Raw genomic sequence first — 22,852 nt, 5'->3', positions numbered from 1 at the left:
ATCATGTTCCCCTGGGTGGGAAAAGCTCATTGTGGTTAATGCGAGAGGTCAGAGGCGGGGACGAGGTGGCGATCTGGGGCCACAATTTCCTGATGCTGACACGACTGTTTGCTGGGACACGGTCTGTCAGCAGCACCTTGGTCCCCTTCGGCCCTGAAAGGCTCAGAGCTCCCTGGCTGGCGGCTCCAGGTAGAATGTCAAGGGTGCATTCAGACAATTCATCAAATAAATAGGAACCGAGGGTGACAGAAAGCGGCATGGAGGGCATTCGGTCCCGCTGTTCAGCTCACCCAAACACCTGCCTCTGACCTCTGTGCACAGCTAGGAAAGAAGGCCGGAGGGCCTCGTCCAGAAAAATTTCGCAGGCGCATGGGGGATGTCTGACCACAGACCGCTGGGGGAAGGGTGACAGGGACTCGCACCGTGGCCGGGAGGACGGAGAGCAGCGGCTCCCTCTTTTCTGGCTCCTCTGCAGACCAAAGCTCAGGCTGGGTGGCAGTCGCAGCCAGGCTTGCCCGGCCCGGCCCAGGGAATCAGGGAGTTCCGGCTGCAAGGCCCGACACGCTCGAAGAGCCTCGCCCCCCCCCACAGCCCAGCCTGCCCTGGACACCTGCTCCATGAGGGAAGCCAAGGCAAGACCCACCACTCTGTCCTCTCCCTCGCACCTTTACAATGTTATGAGGAGAAAAACACTCTTTGGTTCCCTTAAGGCTTTCACTGGGCATCATTTTCCACAGAGCTGAAGCCCGAGGACAGAGAAGTGGGAAATGGGGCTGGGTGTACACATCCGTGCGCATGGCGCGTCGTACACCCCCATACATAAACACAAGACACCAGTGAAACCTTCGGGTCACATGATCTACTCCCTACACAGAGATTCCTATGAAGAATTCAGTTCTTTCAAAGCAGAATAAAGAAAACGAGTCATTTCATCCGTCCCAGATTCCCGGCATTACTGAATTGGGAGGAAGTGTGATTTAAAGCTGTGATCAGAGGGGGGTGGGGAGATGAGACCCCGTGTGCATCTGTATCCTAAACGAGCCCTTGTAACTGAGAAGTCCCCACAGACAATGATGGAAAGGGACACAAATTCATGGCTCACTTTCCCTAAAGTTGAGAAGGAAGAATTCCTGCTTGTTCCTTTTTGAGGAAAGAATAAGACAAATCACTCTTAGACTGTTCCTGATGATAACACTGACATTTCTGAGGCAGCTTTTATTTTAAGAGACAACCCCTGGGATCCCAAATTTCCTTCTCCTTAATATGAACTCTCCAGGACCTGCCATCTACCCTCTGACCGTTGTGCCAATAAGCCCTCTCGGACCCTCTAAAGTCAGACCAACCAATGAAGGATTGCGGCAACTACCTACCCCAGCAAATCCCAGAGACGCACAGAATTTGGGGGATTACTCTCATGTAACATCAGCCAACCTCTGGTACCATCCTGTTTGAGCCACTGCCATACAAGCCAAGACCAAGACCTCTCTACTCCAAGGGAAAGAAAACAGCGGGTCTTCTCCACCAACAAGCCTTTGACATGTCCTTGGAACTACTCCTTCCACCCCCTGCCATCCAAGGTTCCAGGGAAAGAAGTCAAGAGTAACTTGAATCTAAGCACGGGACAGAGGGGGCTCTGGGGCACGGGAGCAAATGCACTTGTCAGACAAAGGAGAGCGCCCACAGCCCCAGAGCACGCCCGGAAGTCGGGGCCCTTTGGCCAAGAGCTTCTAGGGATTTAAAAAAAGGCGTCCAAAAACAAAATAAAAAAAAGGCGTCCAAGTCACACATGAAGAGAGAACATAAAACAATCCTACCACACATCTCACCCAGGTTCCCCAAAAGGAATCTGGGAATAGGAAAAACACCCCAAAGTAACCGAGAAGACAGTGGGAAGGCGGGAGGGGCCACAAAGGCTTGGGGGAGCCAAATCAAATTGTTAAACTTGCTTTTGACTTGTTTTCAGAACTAAGCCCAAACTGATTCTGAAACTGGAAAACTGCATCAATCTGCTTGGTTAATGAAGGTAAAAAAAGGCAAGTTAACTGTCTGGTTTCTTCTCCAAATTAAAAAATGCTTCCCCATGATCATTCCATATGACAACCACCCTAAGTGGCCCCCCCCCCCAGTGCCGGCGTGGCTCCCCCTCCCTGGTTTCTTCCCCTGCTTTGCAACAAAAGAAGAAAGGTCTGGAGGGAAGGCCTTTCCCCAAAACACAACCTGGCCCGCCCTGGCGGTCCCCTTCTCCATGTTCCTTTACAAGCATTTTTTTTCTCCATCCTGGCTCATACAGAAAACGAAGGAGACCCTCCTCAAGTGGCCCGGGGGCTTCTTTTCCTCTCGCAGCAGTCCCGAGTCAAGGCTGACAACTCTGACCCAGTGGCAGGTTCACAGGCACCTGAGCCGCTCTCCTAAGTGCTTCCCGGAAGGCAGAGACGAAGGGAGAAGTAACGGACAGGCCCAGAAGAATCTGTGGCGATGAGATGCGATCAGTTCGGCCTCCGTGGGAGGGAGAGGCACGGGTGGATAGGAATGCCAAGGGCTTGGGGCAGACAGGGACAAACAGAGGCCAGACCTGAATCCATGGCCTTGAGGTACGGGGCTTCCCAGTTGCCCATACCACTTCTGCCATTCTGCACAACTCCCCAAGTTAGGCTGCCAAAGACTTTGTAAATGGGCCCCTTGGCTGTGACACAAAACAGCTCGAGTCTTGTCAGACAATTGCCGAAGAACTGTCTTCAGTGCAGGCAAGATCAGGACAGCCGAGAACAACAAGCTCTTCTGAAGGCCGGTGCTCCCTTTTCCCCCTCCAAATTTCATCTAGCAGACAGGCACCCGTCCTAAGTTCAAGGCAAACTGCAGGTGACATGCTGGTCATATGACTAAGGAGCCTGGGTGTGCAAGAGGAACTATCATAACAAATATAAACTCTGGGGGTTTAAAAATAGGGATACATTTATAAAAGCAAACAAACCCCCTACACTTTTATGCTTGAAACAAATTATGAGAAATTTGGTCCCATTCTTTGGATCCCAGAAGACATCCTCCCATAATTTATGTTTTAATTTTCCAGTTGCATGAAGAAATCTCTGGAGCCCACAGGGCTGTGTCCTAATGTTATTTTCTTTTTTTAAAATCCCCATTTTTTTTTTTAATATTCTCTCTCCTTTTTTTTTTTTTAAAGGAAAAAAGGAAGGGGGATGTAGAGTAGAAGCCGGAATGTTAGGATGCAACGGTTTCCATGGCAACATCAGTGTGAGGTTCCACAATCCCCGCTGACCCCAGAGCTTCCGCCCCCCTCCCTTCCAGCTCTTCCTCTGTGACCACCAAAGCATCCACCTCGGCCACCTCCTCCACCAGTGTGATCTCGGTGCCATCAGGCTGCTGCCGGGACATAGCCTCCAGCTTGAGACGATACTGCTCCGCCTCCTGCTCCTTCTTTAGCAGCTGGTGCCGGTATTCCTGGGCCCTGCGATTGGCCTCTTGGAGCTGCTGCTGCAGCAATTCTCTCTCTGCGTCTTCCTGTAAAAGTCCACTGGGGTCAGGCTCGTTTCCCTGGGGGGAGAAAGAAGCTTGATCCTCCATCCCCAGTGGCCCCAGGAGCCCCTTTTTCTGTCTCCCCTAGAACGGCCCCTCTTCTCAGCTCTTCCATCAGTCCCTCACCCTACCCTGATCTTCCAGCCCTGTCCGCCTAACATCCGTCATGGATGGCCCTTCTCTATCCCCGACAGGGCCTCACCACCGGCTGGGATGATCCCCTCACCCTCCACCCGGCTGCCAACGTGGTCTCCCTAAAACCACAGGAACGCTCTGGCCCCTCGGCCAAGCCCCTTACCTGGCCATCTTCCACGGGGTTGGTCACCTCTTCTATCCTTGGTTTCTTGGCTGCTGGCAGCTCCCTGGCTGCTCCTTCCTCTTCTGTGTCCTCTTCAATAATGGTCTCCTCTGCAACCTGACCAGCAGGTACAGTTAGAACTACAAACCAAGGGACACCAAGGGAAGGAAGTAAATACACAAGGAAAAAAATACAGATCTTGCTTTTTGTGGGTTTGAGGATTCTCCACCCAAACAAATCAACACTGAAAAATTTAATTTGATGCCTTTTATTATATATACTGTTTGGGGAATCTAGCTAGGACTGTGGAAACAAACATTTTAAAGTTCTTAAGGGAGTAGTGATACATAGTCAAAATTACTAAAGCTTTAAAGACTGGAGCTGGGCATGCTGTGTGGTGAACAACCAAGAATAAAGAATTGATTTTCCTTTCTGTATAGTATGGTGTAGGATTTTGGGAAATGGACTGGTATATTTACTAATAGGATTAACAGAGACAGAGTAAAATAGCAGGAATAATCTAAAGACCTAAAGAAACCTCCTTGAGCCATTCACAACAGGATAAAACTTGATGAGATGGTACAGTTTATGACAAAAATACCATAGCCAGTTTTCACTTACCTGGCTTAACAGAAGTAAGCTATGGCAAAGATCATCTAAAACAGATTTTTTTTTTTTTGTTTTTGACTTCTGGATTTCAGCTTCTGTCTAATTTATTTGTCTCATTAATTTTAATTAAGTTGACTATATATAATTTGTATTCCTTGAGTATACTTCAATTGACAGTACATATCTGAGCCTTCTCCCACTCCCACTCCCACTGGGGATCCACCTAGGAACTTAAAATCTGCTGGAGGCAATCTATAAAGGTACCATTCACAAAAGTAAATTTGATGGTATGGCAATGGCAACTCTTATCTCAATGCATTTTTCTGTTAAGTGTAAACTAGTGAACTCCCTCTCCTAATTCAGGTTGGCATTTTCTGCAGTTTGTCTGAGAGAAGTGCAAAGAACACTGAAAGGTTAAATGAGTGGCCCTGAGGTCCCACAGCCACAGGTCTTTAGGGTGGGACTTGATCCTAGGGATTCCTGATTAAAGGCTAGTTCTCTAGCCACTCTACCAGACTGCTATCAGGAGTAAGCAAATAAACTTCATTCCAACACCAGTCTGTTCAAAAAATAGACAAAAGTCCTAATGAATCTAGCCTCTTGTCCCAATCAATTTAGCTTTCATCCATTCAACAAATTCAGGGCTCTCAAACACACCAACTAAACCCTGAAAAGCATCTGACAACATAACTTGTATATCAATAACTTGTATATCATAACTTGTCATCAATAATTTTCTAAACAGGCCTGAGAAGACCTGACTATAAATAAAGTTTTTATTCCTTTTTACATTTCTGTTCCCATGAGACATAATTTTTTTTTTTTTAATGAATGGGAGGAAGGGAAAAATCTCACATAGCATCATGCAAACAAAAAAGCATGGGACTCTGAACAGAAGTTATAGTTTTACTCGACACCTGAGTCATACTGGTAGAGAGAAAGGTGAGTATGCTGATTCTCTTCTCACCCTGAGACATTTTTAGAAAGAGCGAAGGAAGCCGAGACAGCCTGACTTTATTTTTATGCCAATCTTTGCAGTATCATGCAACCCTGAGCAGTCCATACTCATTCTAACTTTCTTTTTATATTCAAGAGAATTTAATTTCTGTTCTGTCTTCCAATGGATAACCTTCCGAATAGGGCAGCTCACCTTGCTGTCCATCTTGCATAGTCACAATGAATGGGTGGCCAATACCACCAGTGGGAATTGCAGTCTGGAGGTTACCCAGGGCGGCTCCATCTGTCACTATGGTGATGACCCTTTGGCCTCCACTCCCCACCACTTGCTGGATCGCTGAGTCAACAGAACTTGCCTCCATGATTTCTTCTGAATTGGCTAGAAATAAAAGATTTTTTTTTGATCTAGCATTTAAAAATATATATACAGCTGAATGTCTTCTTGAAATAATAATAATCAAAAATCAGATGAAGCCTGAAAATCCCGTTATAATGAACAATTTATGAGCAAGTCATAAGATCCTGGTGCCAATAACGAGGAGAAAATGACACTGGCTCACGCAACAATAACGACAAAAAAAGCAAATCTGAAAAGAGGCGCTTCTAAATGAAACTGACAAAATGCTCCCGCTGAAGGTAAGAGTCATAAAGAACCACACATTCAAGGTTTGTCCTTTAACCTAAGCTGGTCTGATGACGAAGCTTTTCGGTTTCCTCGGCTGTTGTCACTTCGTACACGGGACGCACTGAACAGAGGCAGGCTGCTCAATCAGGCACCTGTTACGTAGGAGGAATTAAGCCGGGGACTAGGAGCTTATGGGGAAAAAGTCCAGAATGCCTTTCCCACCCTCAAGAAGTGTCCTGGAGTATTCAGGGAGAACAGGAGACATAGGGCACAAGGCTGAGTGAGAAGGGAGAGGTTCCTGAGGGGTGGGGAATCAGGGGTGGGTCTATGTGTGGCCCAAGGCTGATGACCCAGCCTCTAACTGGTGAGAGGAGGGACACGTTCCAGATGACCGGGGGCAGGCGGGAGTGGAAGGGTGCCCAGAGGGAGGAGATAAGTCCCTGAAGTCCAGGGCGTGACTTAGTTAGCAGGCCACAATATCTGGATTAAATATACTTGAGTACTTCCATAGGAAAATCAGAAGCTGGCTCAAGCACAGGCCCTCCCTCCTCTGTAGTCCCGAGGATTAGCCAAGAGTCAGTTAACACAGTCTTCATAAAGTCCTGGTCTGATCACGGCCCCTTCCTATTTGAGAACTACAGAAGGAGAAGAACCCAGCTCTGCAGCCCCTCATCATCACATCACCGCTACCTTTCCTGCCCGGTGCCCGCCATCAGCGGCCACGCTGGGCCAATAAGCAGCTGCCCCTAAGCCTCGCGGCCCACTTCCTGCCTCCCTGCAGGACTTCTGCAGCTCCACTCCATCCCTCTCTCCCAGGCCCAGCTTCCTCAGAGGACTCAGCCACGTGGCCTTCTCTCCCACTGCCAGTGCTCCCCCTCCTCAAACATCCCCGGACTGATGTCTCTGCATGCACGTCACAGCCCCGGGGACAAAGGAAGAATACAGAAGGGAGGGACTGACATCTGGTCACCAAGCAGACACCAGCAGAGCAGACTTAATGAAGTCTATGAATGGCGACATCATCACTATTCAAGTGTTAGTGATGGAGAGAAATCAGAACTATTTTTATGTGCAAAAAATAAGAGGGATTCCCTGGGGGCTGGGGAGATTCCTAAAATATTCCTGGATGACCTCCTCTCACCCTCCAAACTCTTGCTCTCTTCTTATGGCCCAGGCTCAAAGGCTGGAAGGCTTTTGGGAAGTGCACTCCCTCACCGCCATATAACCAGGAGAAGGAAAATCCCCAGACAAGCCGGAGCACACACGCCAAGGCAGAGACAGGCAATGTTCCTATCTATTTTGATACAAGACATTTCAGCCAGCAATTCAGACTAAGAGCATCAGAGTCAAAACATGCCATACAATCTCTCTCAAGATCGTTTAATACAAATTAAAACACTTCATTCAATGTGAAGCAACTGGTGTCCCAGCTGACACACCAAGGTTGCAGAGACACAAAGAAATGAGTCACGTTCCCTGGGATTATTCGGCTGACTGATTACATCACTGAGCAACTTTTCTTTCTGATGTTCAAAGAATTCACATTACCTTTTTTTGGAGCTGCCTCTAATTAAGCATAATTCTTTTTCTTTTCATGCAAATTAGATCTGAAAAAATAAAAAGGAACTAGTCCCTAGCCCTGTGCTCCCTCACTTACCTGGGGTTCTATGGGAGTTGGAAAGGGGCGCCGACGCCTCCGCCAGAGCGGCCAGGGTGGCCAGCACGGAGGTGGTGGAATTGGAGAACTGTACTGGTGAAGGGTGGGAATCACCTACAGAGGAGGAAAAGGCAGATGAGGTTGAGCAGAGCCAGGGTGTCTGGAGATGAACCTCCTTGCCAATCAACACTAACGTGTATCAGGTTTCAGTAAATTCATTTAAGGTCAAAAACAAATCTCTTCCCTAAAGAGTGAATTCACCAGCTGGATACACAGGCGCCTTCGAAACACCCTCTGGCTCTCTCCCCTCGTCGGTTCCTTCCTATCTGGGTGCTAGCATCCCGCATCCGCGGTTGATGGGTCAGGGCACCCCCCAGTTTCCAGGCTCTGGCAGCTGACAGTGAGTGCAGCTTCCTTTACCCCAAGCTGCCCCAGTGTCCTACTCAGATCTCTCACTCATATGGCAGAACATAGGAAAGAAAATACAATTCAGAAGCAGAAGTTTTAACTAAGTCTGCTTGTTACAAGATGGGTGGGTGATTCTGGGATCCTGGACAAGTCATTGAACTTATCTATTCCCTTATTTATAAAATTCAAACTACCTCATCACAAAAAGTCCTCGTGACAAAGAACATAAGGCTTTGGAAATGAAAGCAGTCATTATTAAACTATTATCACTGCTATTGTTGCTCTTGCCCTTATCGGCAGGACAGGTGAGCAGGAAGGACTAGTTGGGGAAAACCTCAACCCAATTATAGAGAAAACTAGAATCTTCATACACAAAAATCCGGAGAGCTTTAAAGCTGGATCAACCTGTGCATTGTAATACAGGCAAATATATACTTCATGTTAATACTTGATTGTCTAGTCTAATGGTTTACTGACTTAGTGCTTTAATTGTGACATATGCCTTCTATACAATTACTACTGAGACTATAATCTCCTGGAAGGCAGGCTTATGTATGCACATATATCTTTCTATAATTAACTGCAGCCCTAGCATCTCAGGCAAGGGATTTATGATCTGCCACTCTTAAACTTAACACATTTCTGGAGGTGCATTTTTTTAATGACACAAGTATCCTTTCATAATAAAGAATTGTCTTAATTTTCTCATGTATGAGATTATTAAACTTTTTTTTTTGTGGCACTGGTTATCATGGCCTTCTACTGCAACTTCTGGCTAAAAGATTGATGATCCTCTTCTGAAAATGATACTATTTTGGTTATATTTTTTAAAAAATTAAAAATTTTATATAAACTACCAAGGCAAATAAAAATTAACTGAGAAAAAAAAATCTTGCAGCAAATTTTTCTAAAGAAAGTCTCACTCTTACAGGAAAAAGAGATGTTAGGAAGGCTATATATAGACAGACAGTTTTCAAAGGAAGAAAGCCAAGCAATTAAAAACCAAAAGGAAAGATGCTCCAAATCGCTAATAATTACAGATAGTCTTATCAGACTAGTTAAGCTAACAAAAGAAGAAAATGAAAGTTGTTGGGAGGCCTGCAGGACAGCCAGCACACTAGTAACTGCTGTTAGAGTTGTGAACCAATCTGAGATTGTCTGGAAAATAAGTGCAAACTATGTTTTAAAAATCAGTAAACTGCATACATACTCTTTGATCCAGCTATAACACCACAAGGCTTCTAGCCTAAGATATCAAAGAAAGCAGAAAAGGTCTCACAGGAGCCCCAAACTGGAAAACAAAAGGGTGTCCTCCTATAGACAATGACTAAACAATTATAGTGTGTGAATGGAAAAAAACTTCTTTGTCAGAAGAAATGAAGACATTTATTGTTCTGGGAAGACTTTTATGAAGTGCTCTATACAGAGCAAAGTGAGCAAAACTGAGGACACAATTTAGATAATAAATTGCTAAAATATCTAAGTAAAATATCATAGAGAAAAACAACTTTGAAAGTCTTTAGTATTCTGATCAAGGCAATGCCAAACCACGAATCCTAAAGACTGAAGATGAAATAAGTCATTACCTCCTGCCAGAGAAGTGATGCAAAACAGACATCTATAGAGTGCCCCTAAAGTTTTTAGAGTAGTTCTAAATTTTAATAGCTCACAAATAATAAGCTATTAACTGTCTTAAGACTTTGGGGACACCCTATATTTGGGACATGGTCAATAAATCAAAGGAAATATATAAAATGTTCCATAAGTACAAAAATATTTATAGCAGTTTTTGTTGTTTTGGCAAAGAAATGGAAACTAAGGGAATGCCCTTAAATTGGAGATGACTAGAAAATGATAATATAAAAGCAGCTAGGTGGTACAGCAGAGATATGATTAACTGACTTTTGGAGTCGGAAGACCAGAGTTAAAATTTCACTTCAAAGCTTACAAAATGTAATATACCTTTAAGTTTCCTCATCTATAAAAAATGGTGATAACAACACTTGCCCTAAAAGGCTGTTGTGAGGGCCAAAGGTAAATTAATGTGTGTAAAGTGCTCTTTAAACCTAAAGAGCTATCTAAATGTTGGCTACTTCTATCATTATTATATGAATGCAATATAATATTACTGAGCCATAAGAATGATGAAAGGAATCAATGATGAAATTTTTTGACTGAGCCAACATGGGAATCTATTTGGCTGTGCCTATTTGTTACAAAGGTTTGGTTTTTCTTTTATCTTTTCCCAATGGAGTACGGTGGGGTTAGGCGGAAGGAGAGGGAGGCGAGGGATAGGGCAGCAAAAAAGAAGGAAAAAGTAAAGTAGGTCATTCAAACCTAAAGCACACAGAAGAGAATAGAAGGCCAGAAAGAATGACAGACAAGCAAGACTGTTTTGAAAGTCACATGTTAAATTTATTAGATATTTAAGAAGAAAGTACTTTAAAGGTACATTAAAAAATTCATAGTTTTGTGTATGATCCTCTTTTTCTGTTCTATGTGTCAGTCAACAAGTATTTAAGTGCTTATTATGTGCCCGTCACATAAATATATAAACATTCATTTTATCCAGTGTTCCTTAAGCTCAAAAAATTTTTTTAAAAACAAAATTAATTTTTAAAAAATACTTAATTGCTAGCATTTAATTACTGCTAAATTTAGGTTTGAAAAGCTCTTTATAAATGGCATCTTGTTTGATTTTCGCAATTACCCTGAGAGATAGGTGCTGTTTTTATGCCCATTTCACAGCTGAAGAAGACAAGAGGTTAGGAAAACAGGCTTTCATGGCTAGTCAATGTCTGAGGCAATATCTGAACTTGGGTCTTCCTAAGCCCGAGTCCAGGGCTCTGTGCTCCAAAGAAAAGAACCTGTTCAGGAAGCCAGGGGGCTGAAGTCCACCGGACTGCCTGACCACCATCCTCTAAGGCACTTTCTTGGCTAGTGTGCCAGGAAACCCCACTGTAACACTTCTGCTGAAGAAACCATAGAACTTTTATCTGTTAAGTTCCTTGTAAGAATAGAATGCATGTGAAAAACCAGTTTGGAAGAAGCAATTCATCAGAAATCTGCTTTGCTAAGCTGTGTGACTGGAGTACTTAGTATGAGCCTTTGGCTCTGACAATCATTCACTCAAATTTCTTTCAATACAGAAATGAATTAACAAGACAGCTTCACTGTAATTATCTAAATAGTCTTCACACACACACACACACACACACACACACACACACACGTATTTTCTGAAACTGAGGCTTCTTCCCATACACACATACCATGGTCTCTGATATTTAAAACCAGTTAAAACTAACTAACAAATACACTAAAAAGGCAAGTGACATCTCAGACTTCTCCCAGAAGCATTTGGGATGCGATAGTAGATTTTTTCTCCTCAACACTATCCTTTCCTTGCTCCTAAAGGGCATAACCCAACATTAAAAAATATCATAAAATGTGCTGGGGAACAGAATTATTTTGTTTATAACTTGAAACAGATGATCAAAGGCCGCAGGCCAGGATTAATTGGAGGCTTGGGATAAAGGAAACTAACTGTCCCCAGCTAGCCAATCTCAATGTTAGTGATAATTAGAGCAGATCCTAACGTAATTACTGTAAATCCAAAGGCAACAAGCTGCCTCCATCTTAAGTCTGATGGAATTAAGTGTTAGCTTGATGAAATATTATGCCTTAACAGGCAACAGCATTTTAAGCTACCTTCTGTTATCTACATTTGTCAACAGAAGCAAGGAAAAGTCAAAATACCAGAGTATCCAAAAATCATTGAAATCAAGTTCTAGAATGTATTAAGTCAAAGAGAAGCAAATTTGTCTGTTGTCAGTTTTTAAAATTGTACTTTTCCAGGGTGTGACTGGTGCTTGGGGGAGACATCTTGGAGGATACTAGGCAGTATAAGAACTAAAGTCTAGAATTTTTAAGCTACTGCAGATACTTTACATATGGATAACTGAAAGCTCTGGATTTGCAAGTTAGGATTTGAACCCTGTAATCTCAAAATACCAAAATGATATGGTATAAACTCAACTGTTTCTTGGAAAAAAGAACACCTTGAAGTAATAGACACTGAGAAATTAAAATATCAAAGAGGAAAAGAAAACATTTTAGCTGAAGTTCTCTATTTCTTTTCTCTCCTCCTTTCCTACATGTATTAAACATCCGGAAGATCAGCAAGCTATAAAGTGTTGGCAAACCACTTCATAAGTAACAGACCACTTTAAGGACATCAGTTATGGATTGGCCTGAAAACCTCACATTTGCTACAACAAATAGCCATGAGGAATGGAGTATTTGCCCAAAATACCATAAGCAACATGATTCTGTCTCATGAGAATGGAGACCACAACTCTGCAGGCCAAGTCGGTTCAGTATTGGAAATATATCCACTCCTCAAATGCTGAAATAGAACTTTATTTAAAGAATATTCAAAGTCATGTCCTTGAGTGTGGCCTATGAGCAGTGTTTTTGTGTCTGAGCACCATTAAAAATAATTGTTTTTTAAATTATCTATCTGAAGCAAAAGGTGGCTCAGGGCTCATAAAAAGGAAGAGCAATATTGTCCCCTAGTGGTTATACCAGAGAAAACATTAAGAGGCAATTAAACCATATAGAGAGAATGATTTTTTCTTTAAATAGCAATTCTGTATTCTTTCTCTAATATTTAGAAAACCATACCAGAATTATGAATCTTCTCTTTAACTTTGAGTCAAAAATTTTAAAAAGTCAACTATCAAGTCAGATGAAGTTAATGGAACCCAAATAAGAAGCTTCAAATTCCTCTATTTTAATACAAATATTTATAAAACAAACAAATAAAAACCTAATAAATAAACTTGCTAAAGCAGGTTTGCTAACACTACAGACTTCCTTTCTTTCTTTATTTTTTGGCAAGGGAACTGGGTTAAAGGTCGCAAAACTATTAAGTGTTAAGTGTCTGAAATCAAATTTGAACACTCTGCACTATGCTGTCTGGCTGCCCCTCCTAACTTCATTTCTAAGCAATTTGCAAGAACATACTCTTAATTTCTTCAGTTTAATAACTCATGTGTAAATATTTTGGCAATTTTAGGGTAACAACTGAATTTAAAATTTTTAATTAACTTCTCTTTTCCTATAATTGCTACATTTCCAGAACATGCATATTCAATTATTTTTCTTGTTAGAAACTGACAAATACTTCACTTTTATTTGGGAGATTAACATGGTGTTTTGTATTAAAAGCAGCTTATCAGTAGCAAGCTTCATCTTCAATCAGAAAAAGTGCCCAGATATATTCACAGAATCATGTATTTAGAATTAGAAGTAACCATAAAGATCAAATAGTCTGATTTTAAATAAGGAAACTGAGACCCAGAGGGGTTAAGAAAATTTCCTAGAGTCAAGTGACTCAGGCTGATTTGAACACAGAGCTCGACGCCTTTTATTCTCTATGACATTCCTGCTACCCCACCCCCACCCCCACCAGAAATAAGAGAAGCACAAAATACAACTTATTAAGAAGTCTCTTATTACTATTTATCCTATTTACAGAGAGGATGAAGTTGAAAATAACTTAAAATACCTACTATGGGCCAGGCCTTGTGCTAAGCACTTGACAACATTCTCTCATCTGATCCTCACAACAACCCTGTGAGGTAGGTGCTATCATTGTTCCCATTTTACAAAGGGGGAAACTGAGGCAAACAGGTGAGGTGACCTGGCCAAGGTCATATAGGAGCTGGGGAATCCAGGCTCAGCTTGCTGTGCATTGTGGTGCCACCTTGTGCTTCTCTAGCATAAAGGAAAACCTGCTAGCACCCTACCGACTCTGGGTATGGAAATCAGGGCCCTTTGGGATGGCCCGTTACCTGTGCTGGTCTTGGTGCTGGCTGAAGAAACGAGGCTGGCGAGGTTGACCACTTCTCCCGATGTGAAGATGAAGGGCGCAGCCATCGTCACCGCGCCGGTCACCGGGCTGGCTCTCCCGGGGTTGGCATTCACCTGGCTCTGCATTGCCTCCTGCCACACAAGGCACGACTTCAAAGTCAGAATGCTTATTATAGCCTTAGTTACACAGTTACTCAGCAGCTCCCTTGACAACGTTCCACCATCCAGAACCAGTTCCAGCACAAAATGTCCCAGGGAGTTCACTGTTCAAATGAAGGCTGCTGGGATTTTTTTCTCAGACAAAAGACATCAAGTTACTTTTCCAGGGCTGTTTATGTTTTAGGAAAACAAAGTGCTATCACGTTAAAAAAAAAAACAAAAAACAAAAAACAAAAAAAAAACCTAGAGATAGGCAAGCCACTTTGCTTTTTTGTTCCTCATCTTCTCTAATAGAAGGGGGCTAGACTGGTTAATTCCTACCTATCTCTGGCTCCCAATATACACTCAATGGAAAGCTAATCTGCCTCCATATTGTCAGAGTTTATAACATGGTGCTGAAGAAATGCACAAGAATGCACCAGCCCAGCTAATGACTCTCACATTTGGAGCATGACCTTTTGAAGCCTAGTTCCCATACAGCTGAAGCAAAGATGGCCTCCTTTCAAATTCTGTATCATCAGAAACAGTTTTCCACAAACATGCTCAGGGCTAAAAAAAAAAAAATCTGTTATATAAAGAAGTTTAAAAAGGGAACTGAGAGTTGAACAGGGCAACAAGTCTGTAGGGAACTACTTAAGGGAAAAACAGACAAAAAAGGAATAAAATGTTGCATTTATTTCTCATGTACAATCAATTCAATTACCTTCACATGGACTATTTACAAATACATTTTGAGTTTTAGCCTTCCTTATGATCACAAGCATGATTATGAGACAGCCTCCCTTACCAACTAATAGACCTTCAGAAACCATGAAATGACATTTAAAGATTTATCTCAGCCAAAAATAACCAGACAGGTAAACTCTTGGAAGAAAATAACACAACAGAGTATAACTAAAAATTAACTTTTTATTGCCCACACCATTATTCCCTTTGAAAAATAAAAACTGAATTGACTACAGAGCATGGTACACAGACCCTCCCTCCACTGTTTTTAAAACATATTTTTTAAAAGCATTACTTTGAAAGGTTTGGGGAAATTCCATTTTGAATCCATTTTTATAATAAATTTCAATTTCTTTGACTAGTATCTAGGGAAATGAGAGTTAAATACAGTAGCCACATACCTGGAGAATGATAAGAATCTCTGGGTTGTTCTTCTCCAGAGCTATGTCAAAGGCAGATTTATCAAATTTGCTAAAGGCATGGACATCAGCTCCATACTTGATCAACAACTCTACCACATCACGATGATGGTGTTCTGTGGCCCAGTGCAAAGCAGTCATTTTCAGCATGTCCTTGGCATTCACATCTGCACCATTCTGCCACAAATAATAAACTTCCACTAAGATGACAGATATAGGGCAGTAAGTATGAATTCCCATCACAAAAATTGAAGGATTACTGGAGAACTATACATATTCTAATTTGGATCCTGCTTAAATACCATAGAAAGAAAACATTTCCAAATTCTCCTTTTCATAATGGTAATAAACATGCTACACAAACTGGGACAACTTTTTTCAAAAGAAGAGTATTAAGGAACTGTAACAGAAAAGGCAGCACTATTTCTCAGTAAAACAAACAAAAAAACCACCATATTTGTCTCACTGTATACAAAATGAAATGTAAGTACTTGAAAAACAACCAGGGACTGTTCATTCTTCTATATTTTAAGAGTGACAGGAGCCTGATTCTTCCCAACCACTCCTAACCTTGAGAAAGATCAATTCTTTTGTCCCAGGAGCTTGGTTTTTCCACCCAATTCCCTCCTGCCCATTCGGTGCTCTCGAAGCCTCTGCAGGCCTGTCTACAAGCTACATTAACAGTTCTTATTTGAATAGGACTCAATCCAACCATGTCTTGCTTTACCCGGACAAGAAGTTCCACGATGTGTGCATGTCCATCTGCTGCAGCCATGTGCAAAGGAGTTCTGTCTACCTTAGTCCTGGCATCCCTGCTAACCCCTGCTCTCAGGAGTACTTCTGCCGTGGAATAATGACCATACTGGGCTGCGAGGTGGAGAGGTGATGTTCCAAGCTGTGGAGAAATAATGCCCATTGAAGCTGGGTACATCCTGGACTTGACACAAGGGAGGCATATAAAGACAGGAATTGTGATCCCAGAGATCTGGGTCCTAGTGAAAGCAATAACCTGGAGGAGAAGTCAACAGCAGAGACCTGGCAATGCCTTTCGTCACTTTCAGCAAACCTGAACTGACACGCTGACAGCTGATTAGCCAAGTTTGTGGGTGAAACCACAAAACTAGTTAGCCCTTTTCTGCAGAGGTGAAGAATTATAGGTATGGACACTGCAGATACTTTCAGACCTGACAGATGTGTTAAATGTGAACTGTTGTTATTGTTCCCCCTTTTTATTACTTGTTAATATCTTTCTTGGGAAAGGATATATTCAAAAATAAAGGTGGCTATAACAAAAGAGATTGATCATTTAAAATGAATAAATAAATTTTAAAAACTGAATCATCATGTAGAATTAAAACAGGAAAAGTTTTCTAGATGTACTGACCCCATGCAGGATTGGAAAGCTGATGAGGAATATGAATTGGTAAAAGAAACATAGGCGAGAAATAGGGATTAGCAAGTCATATGCCAAAGTCCTACTGTAGACCAAGACGCTGGGATTCTACAAATGCATCTTAACAAAAATCACTTTGTTTAAAGCAGTGGATCTGTAGATGCAACACAAAATAAGGTTACAGAACTGGAAGCAAGGGCTGGAGTGCATGGTAGAATGGTGTTGGTGAGGACCTGTCAGTGGCAAAAAACAATGATTTCTCATCCATGACTTGATTTACCAATACTTGAATTATCAATACTCTGCTCTGAAATCTGAACGACTGTTCCTCTTAAGTCTAGTGTTTTTTATTTTAAGCTCCTTTTGCTCAAGCTTAGTGTTTCACATTTTCATTTTCCTTGTGATATGCATAACTGGGCTTAATTCACATTGCTCTTTTCCATATCTATTTACAGAAGCATTCATTTTGAAGGCTCTCTTTTTGTCCTTCCTCTCTCAAGGAAGAGCAGCTGGTCCTGAGGGCATGAAATAATCTCCACAGAACAAGAGGAAGCTCCTTCACCCAAGCAGTTAAAAACCGGGGAAAGTCTTAGGAACCTCCAAGAATTAACATAACAACCTGAATCTCTTGCTGGCTTTAAATCTCCGGAAATGACATCTTTCTCTTTAATTGTTAAAAGACTGGCAAAGGAAACTGAAAAAGGCTAGAAAATTCTTGTCAATCAGAACACAATGGCGAAAAGGAAATCAAAACATTTACTGCTTTAAAAATTTATTCTCATTGTTCTGATTCTGCTGAATTTCAGGTAATTCCAGATGCTTCCAACCCAAGTATTATTTTCAGTGGTTTTGGTGCTTTGTGTCTGACTCTTCATGACCCATTTGGGATGTTCTTGGAAAAACTACTAGAGTGATTTACCATTTTCTTCTCCTGCTTATTTGACTGAGGAAATTGAGGCAAAGAGGATTAAATGACTTGCCCAGGTCACACAGCTAGTAAATGTCTGAGGCCAAATTTGAACTCGGGTCCTCCTGACTCCCAATATTTTATCCACCATGCCACCTCACTGCCCTGCCAGAAGACATACTCAAAAACATTCCCGAAACATACAAATCTCAACTATCAACAATATATCAATAAGATACAATCTGGAAAAGTGGAGTACAAAATGGCACACTAATCACGTCTTCAGATAACAAAAAGCACAAAACCTGGAGAGTGAGAAATAAAGCACCAAAAAAGGTCTCCAAGAAAGAAGAGTCCAGTGAAATCTTGCTTCATCCTCTCCAAGTCAGAGATCATCATTAACCATCTTTGGGCTACATTTTGTCTCTGTACCCCCATGGGTAGTCTCAAGATTCGCAATTCTCTAGAACAATATTCCATAGTCGTGTCCTGTTTTGCTTCATGGTGAAGGACTAATGGATAGAGCAAGCAGGAGATAAAAGGTAGCAGATGTTGGCTGAACATAAGGTAAAGCTTCCTAATAACTAATGTTGTCCAAAAATAGAATGAAGATTCTTGGTGGGTATTGAGTTCTCCAATCACTAGAGGTCTTAAAACATAAGCTGGAAGAAATCCAGCTCAAATCAGGAATGCTGTAGATTAAGGGGTGGATTCAAAAACTGCTGAGATCTCATGCTAAGATTCTTTACTTCCCTTGATGGTAAACACATGACTTGATGGTCTCTGCTTCAAGTAGCTTAGAAATATGCTCTCTCCCCTAAACTTACCCAATCCGTAGTAAAAGGGGCGCCATTGGCCATCAAAGTCCTCACTTCATCATCTTGTCCTTTTCTTGCTGCTTCTAGCAACCTCTTTCCCAGGTCCACCAAAGACATCTTTATGCATAAGAACAAGTATTTTCAGGAAGCTGTAACCCCCAAAACAATAGTGTTAATGAATATGCTTTCCTCAGACTCTGGGCTGACCTCTTAGCAGTTCACCTTCTGGTTTCTATCTCATCTGATGTCTTAGTGTCTTACATTTTCATTTTCCTTGTGAGATGCATAACTGAGCTTAATTCACATTGCTCTTTTCCAGATCTATTTACAGAAGCTAGGAAATGCATACATCCTAACCAAAATCCACTTTCAGCCCTAAAATAAAAATGCTCTGGCAAATATAAAGCATTACAATGAAATGACCCCAACTTCATTTTTCTTGTTCTGCTTGTCAGTCAATAAAGCAGCATGCAACGGCTGTGAAATGAACTCTGTGCCAAATATCATTTCAAGAAACTCAAGATACATATTGTGCATATCGTACAGGGTGTTCCAAAAGTCTTAGTGCAGTTTTAGGTTTTCATAGTTTAAAACTGACCTAACTCTTTTGGGATACTGTATAGTATATGATTTCCAGAGGACATGGAGAAGGTTTGGCTGAGTAAAAAACCTCTTACAAACCACTGCTTGATAAAATTAAGGAATTCATGTTAGAAACCAGTATTTTATAAACAGTGGTAGGACTCGGGGTCAACGTGTAGCACAACCAAATAGTCTGCACAGGGTTTCTAAATCAATCCAGTTTAACACAAGTCCCTGTCCTCAAGCTAATTCCAGGGCACAGGGCCCCACAAGAAGAGAGGAAAGTCAAATAACTCTTCCTGGCTGGATCCTAGGCCAAATGTTCTAACATTCTATGACTCAATTTCTCCATTTACATAAGATTACCATGATCTCTATCTTCCAAGAATATTTCAATTCTCAGAAGGGAATAAATCATAATATCTTAAATTTCCATCATGCTTGAGGATTAAAAAAAAAAAAAAAAAAAAAGCTTTCCTTAGAATAGTCTTCTTAAGTAGACTTTTTATAGACCAGAAACGCATGGCTGAGAGAAACTAATCAGCACTGCCATAAGCAAATTGATCAACTAACAAGAGGAAGATACAGTACTCTAACCCAAGTTGGCCAGATTTCAAATTTCCTATTTTCCCTACTCTGCCACGTTGTCTCCCTAAAGGTTTTTGACTTTATATATCAATTGTGGCACAAAAGAGATTTTGCTTAGTGCTTCTGCTTACTAGTTTAAAATTTAAAACTAGTTTTTTTCTAGTTTATCAATCAAGAACTCTGCTAATGTTGGCTCCCTGCAGAAGGACATTTTCAAGAAAACTTATTTATAAGATGAAAATTTTACACATCTTGATCACTCCTACAATTAATGCTCCCAGAACAACAAGGAATGAATGAGCTAAGCAATAAAATGCAGAAATACCAGTGTGAAAATTAACTCTTTATCAGTACATGTAATGATACTGAATTTCCTTAAAACAACCAAAAACATTTCAATTTTCTAGGGAAATAATTACAGAAAGTAAACATAAATTACTTCCAAAATGTACGTATGCCAGCCCTAAAAAGCTAGATTCCTTCCAGCAGTTCATCATATCACCTTTCGGTTGGTATCATCATCACAACTCTTTCTCACATTTTTTTGGTTTTGTTTTTTAACTCCAGGTTTCGGTGGAACCGAGTTTTCATCATCTGCGCTATAGTTTAACCACTCAATTTTATCAAGTATTTTTAATCTCATTTTGAGGCCATCATCTGCTATAGGAAAGGAAAAAGTGGTTGGGATGACATCACTCAATAGAAACTGGGGTTAACATTACTTCTGGAAAAGGCCAAAGATGGTTTTATTTTCTAACATCCCAGAAGACAGAAATGAAGTAAGGATCGTAAATGACGTATTATATCATGTTTTACTAAAAAAAAAGGATATTAGGGCAGCAGTTAGGTAAGCATGAGATGTCTTTTTTTTTTTCCTAATGAAGTCCATGAGTGAGAAAAAGAGAAAGGATTATTGGGGCTGGGGCAGCAGTTAAGATTCTTTCAATAAAATATAAATGATCCCCTTACACATTTAACATTTAAAATATGTATTCTTACAGCGGCAAATATTCTCAAGCTTCACGAAGCCCCCCACTCCATTCTCTGAACCCAGGGAAGAAAGTAAATTGCACTGAAGATGACAGCACTGGGGGAGTGCGTGCAAAGGGCCCCGACTTTCCCGGAGCTCCGCGGCGCGCGCGCGCGCTCTGCACGGCACTGGAGCGAGATTACAGACCCCAGGCTCCGCGCGGGGACCCCAAGGCTTCCCAGAAAGAACGCCGCTCCATCCCCAGCCCTCCGCGGGTCGGAAAGAAGGGGGAAACGAAGGGGTCGGCGCCGGGAGACGCCACGAGGATTTATTTGCACCGAGGACTAGGCGGCGGCTGCACCACGTGCGCGCTTCGGGGGGCCCCGGCGGGGAAGGATGGCCGGACAGAGGCGCCCCGCCGCCCCCGCGTTCGCCCCTCCCCCGGCGGGCCCTCGGGAGCAACGCGGGGCTGAGCCAGGCTCGGGGCCGAGGCCTCCGGGCGTGGGCGCACACGTGGGGTCCCCTGGCGGCCTCGCCGGCGCCCCCCGTGGCCGAGCCGGGCACCGGCCCCGGCGCTCCCCGCCCTCTCCCAGACCCCTCCCCTTCCTCCCGACTCCATCCCCTTCCTCCGGGCCCCTCCAGGGGGGCTACCCCCGCGCTCCGGCTCCCGGAGCCGCGAGGGGAAAGGCGGGAGGGGGCGCGCTCGCCCCCGCCCGGGGACTGACGGACCCCCTCCCCCCCCGCCCAGCCTCTCTCTCCACCCCCTCCCCAGGGACTCACCGCTGCGTTAGGGGTGCCGCCGACCCTGCTACCTCCGCTCCCGCCAGTTTGGTCCCTTTTTTTCCCCTGAGGAGGACGCCCGGCCGGCACTAGCCACTTTTTTCGGCTTTTTCATAAATGCACATTGGGTGGGGGGGGCCTTTAGCCCCCCCTCGTGGAGAAATGGAGGTGACAAAATGGCGGACCCGGAAGTACTGGGGCCGCAGAAGATCAACTCCGGCGGAGGAATCCGCTGTGGAGATCGATCAAAGACATCCCTGTCCCCGCTAGAGAAGGGTGGTAGAGCCTTGGGGGCTAATTCTCCGAGTCCCGAGGCTCGCTGAAGGCGCTAAACCTCCCCCGGGGTCGCTGTGGAAGGGATTATTTTGGCTCCGCGGAACGTTACGTGTTTTTACGTACTACAAAGTCCCGGCAAAGGGAGGAGCCAGGGCTTTTTTTTTTTCTTTTTTGGCGCCAAGAACTGGAAGAAACCGTGAGGAAAAATTCCTCCCGGGTTGCGGTCGCCTGGTGGGTGTTTCTGCCCCGGGCCTCCAACAGCACCGCGGTTCCCCAGACAGCTCGGCCTCGGGAAGGGGCGGGGCGGGGACCGAAGGGTCGCGCTGTCGCGAACGTGGCCCTCGGAGGTCGTCCCTTCCCCTCCGAGCACGCAAGAGCGTGACGGTGGCCCCCGTGCGGAAATGGTGCGTTTTTCTAGAAAGAGGCCTTAGTGGGCAAGAATAAGCCTTTATTAGTCCCTTACTGTGTGCCAGACTCCGCGTTCCACGCTGGGAAACTTGCTCTTCCATTTGCTGCTTCCATTCCCGTGGGGGATGGGAGAAACCGACGCGTAAAGGAGAACTGAAAAATGGGGAGGGGGGAAGCGGCCGGGAAAGAAAGGGACTGGCCCGGGACGGGCTCGATAAACCCTAGCATCATCCAGTTCATTTATCCGCCCGTTAACTTCTTTCTTTCTCATGATCCGTTTCCTGATTAGTAACTTCCATCTTCTTAAAAGTCCCATTAAAGACGACGAGGGGCATGTTGTTGATTTCATCCCTCGTCCTGGAAAGAGGCACTGATATTAACGAAAATATTTCAGGGATCATAGGTGCTGAGGCTAGTTATGCGTTCCCGCTCCCTCCTGAATGCCCGGGAATCTTTGAGTATTAAAGATTTTGCACTTTTCCATTTGAAAGCGATTTCTTTGGGTTCTTCTAGCATGCTTGTACCTCTAGGGAGCTTAATATATCGTGATTCGAATGCTAGCGTGGGTTTACTTAACACCTTGCTCTGACCAATTATACATTTATAGACAGGGGCGCGATCTTCAACCCTTTTCCTTTCTCTTAAGTACCCCAGCAGACCCTCAAATCCCTTGATATTCGCATCTACTAAAGGGTAACTCCGCCTCTAAACGAGGTCATAATGAGGTGCCGAGTCAGACACGTGGAATAAAAGGGGTCTGGTGAGGCCTTGAGGCACACGTGTCTCCAAAGCTTTTGACTAGTCTTGTTCCCTTATCTGCATCACACCAGATGATCTCTAACGTCTACAACTAATTAGAAG

The 22,852-nt window shown here is 43.3% G+C and overlaps 1 protein-coding gene across 5 annotated transcripts; it reads right to left on the bottom strand.

Moving 5' to 3' along the window:
* Nucleotides 1-863: 863 nt before the first annotated feature.
* On the bottom strand, nucleotides 864-21,944 carry GABPB2 (GA binding protein transcription factor subunit beta 2). Of its 5 annotated transcripts, none has more exons than XM_012549734.2 (9): nucleotides 21,308-21,943; nucleotides 18,397-18,536; nucleotides 15,997-16,164; nucleotides 15,252-15,446; nucleotides 13,947-14,097; nucleotides 7,681-7,794; nucleotides 5,592-5,777; nucleotides 3,833-3,972; nucleotides 864-3,519 (listed from the first exon to the last, which is right to left on the bottom strand). In XM_012549734.2, exons 2-9 carry the CDS (start codon nucleotides 18,502-18,504, stop codon nucleotides 3,220-3,222), a joined length of 1,362 nt encoding a protein of 453 aa, XP_012405188.1. In that variant the 5' UTR covers nucleotides 18,505-18,536; nucleotides 21,308-21,943; the 3' UTR covers nucleotides 864-3,219. The 5 variants fall into 5 exon arrangements, with proteins under 5 accessions (XP_012405188.1, XP_012405186.1, XP_031823353.1 ...); XM_012549732.2 differs by having other exon boundaries at nucleotides 864-3,552; nucleotides 21,308-21,941; XM_031967493.1 differs by lacking the exon at nucleotides 21,308-21,943 and adding an exon at nucleotides 20,557-21,097 and having other exon boundaries at nucleotides 864-3,552.
* Between the last annotated feature and the right edge of the window lie 908 nt (nucleotides 21,945-22,852).

The sequence above is a fragment of the Sarcophilus harrisii genome, chromosome 4 (assembly GCF_902635505.1).
Source record: "Sarcophilus harrisii chromosome 4, mSarHar1.11, whole genome shotgun sequence".
Classification (NCBI taxonomy): Eukaryota; Metazoa; Chordata; class Mammalia; order Dasyuromorphia; family Dasyuridae; genus Sarcophilus; species Sarcophilus harrisii.
The sequence above is the reverse complement of the archived record's forward strand: the minus strand, read 5'-3'. Positions and strand labels throughout refer to the sequence as shown.

What these genes read in the sequence shown, in the direction of transcription:
- GABPB2 (XM_012549732.2), bottom strand. Translation starts at nt 18,504, where the DNA reads ATGTCTTTGGTGGACCTGGGAAAGAGGTTGCTAGAAGCAGCAAGAAAA. An exon ending in TCGTGGAACTTCTTGTCCGG is followed by an intron (nt 15,447 to 15,996) that starts GTAAAGCAAGAC and finishes TATTTGTGGCAG; the next exon opens with AATGGTGCAGATGTGAATGC. An exon ending in CAACTCCCATAGAACCCCAG is followed by an intron (nt 5,778 to 7,680) that starts GTAAGTGAGGGA and finishes TTTTATTTCTAG; the next exon opens with CCAATTCAGAAGAAATCATG.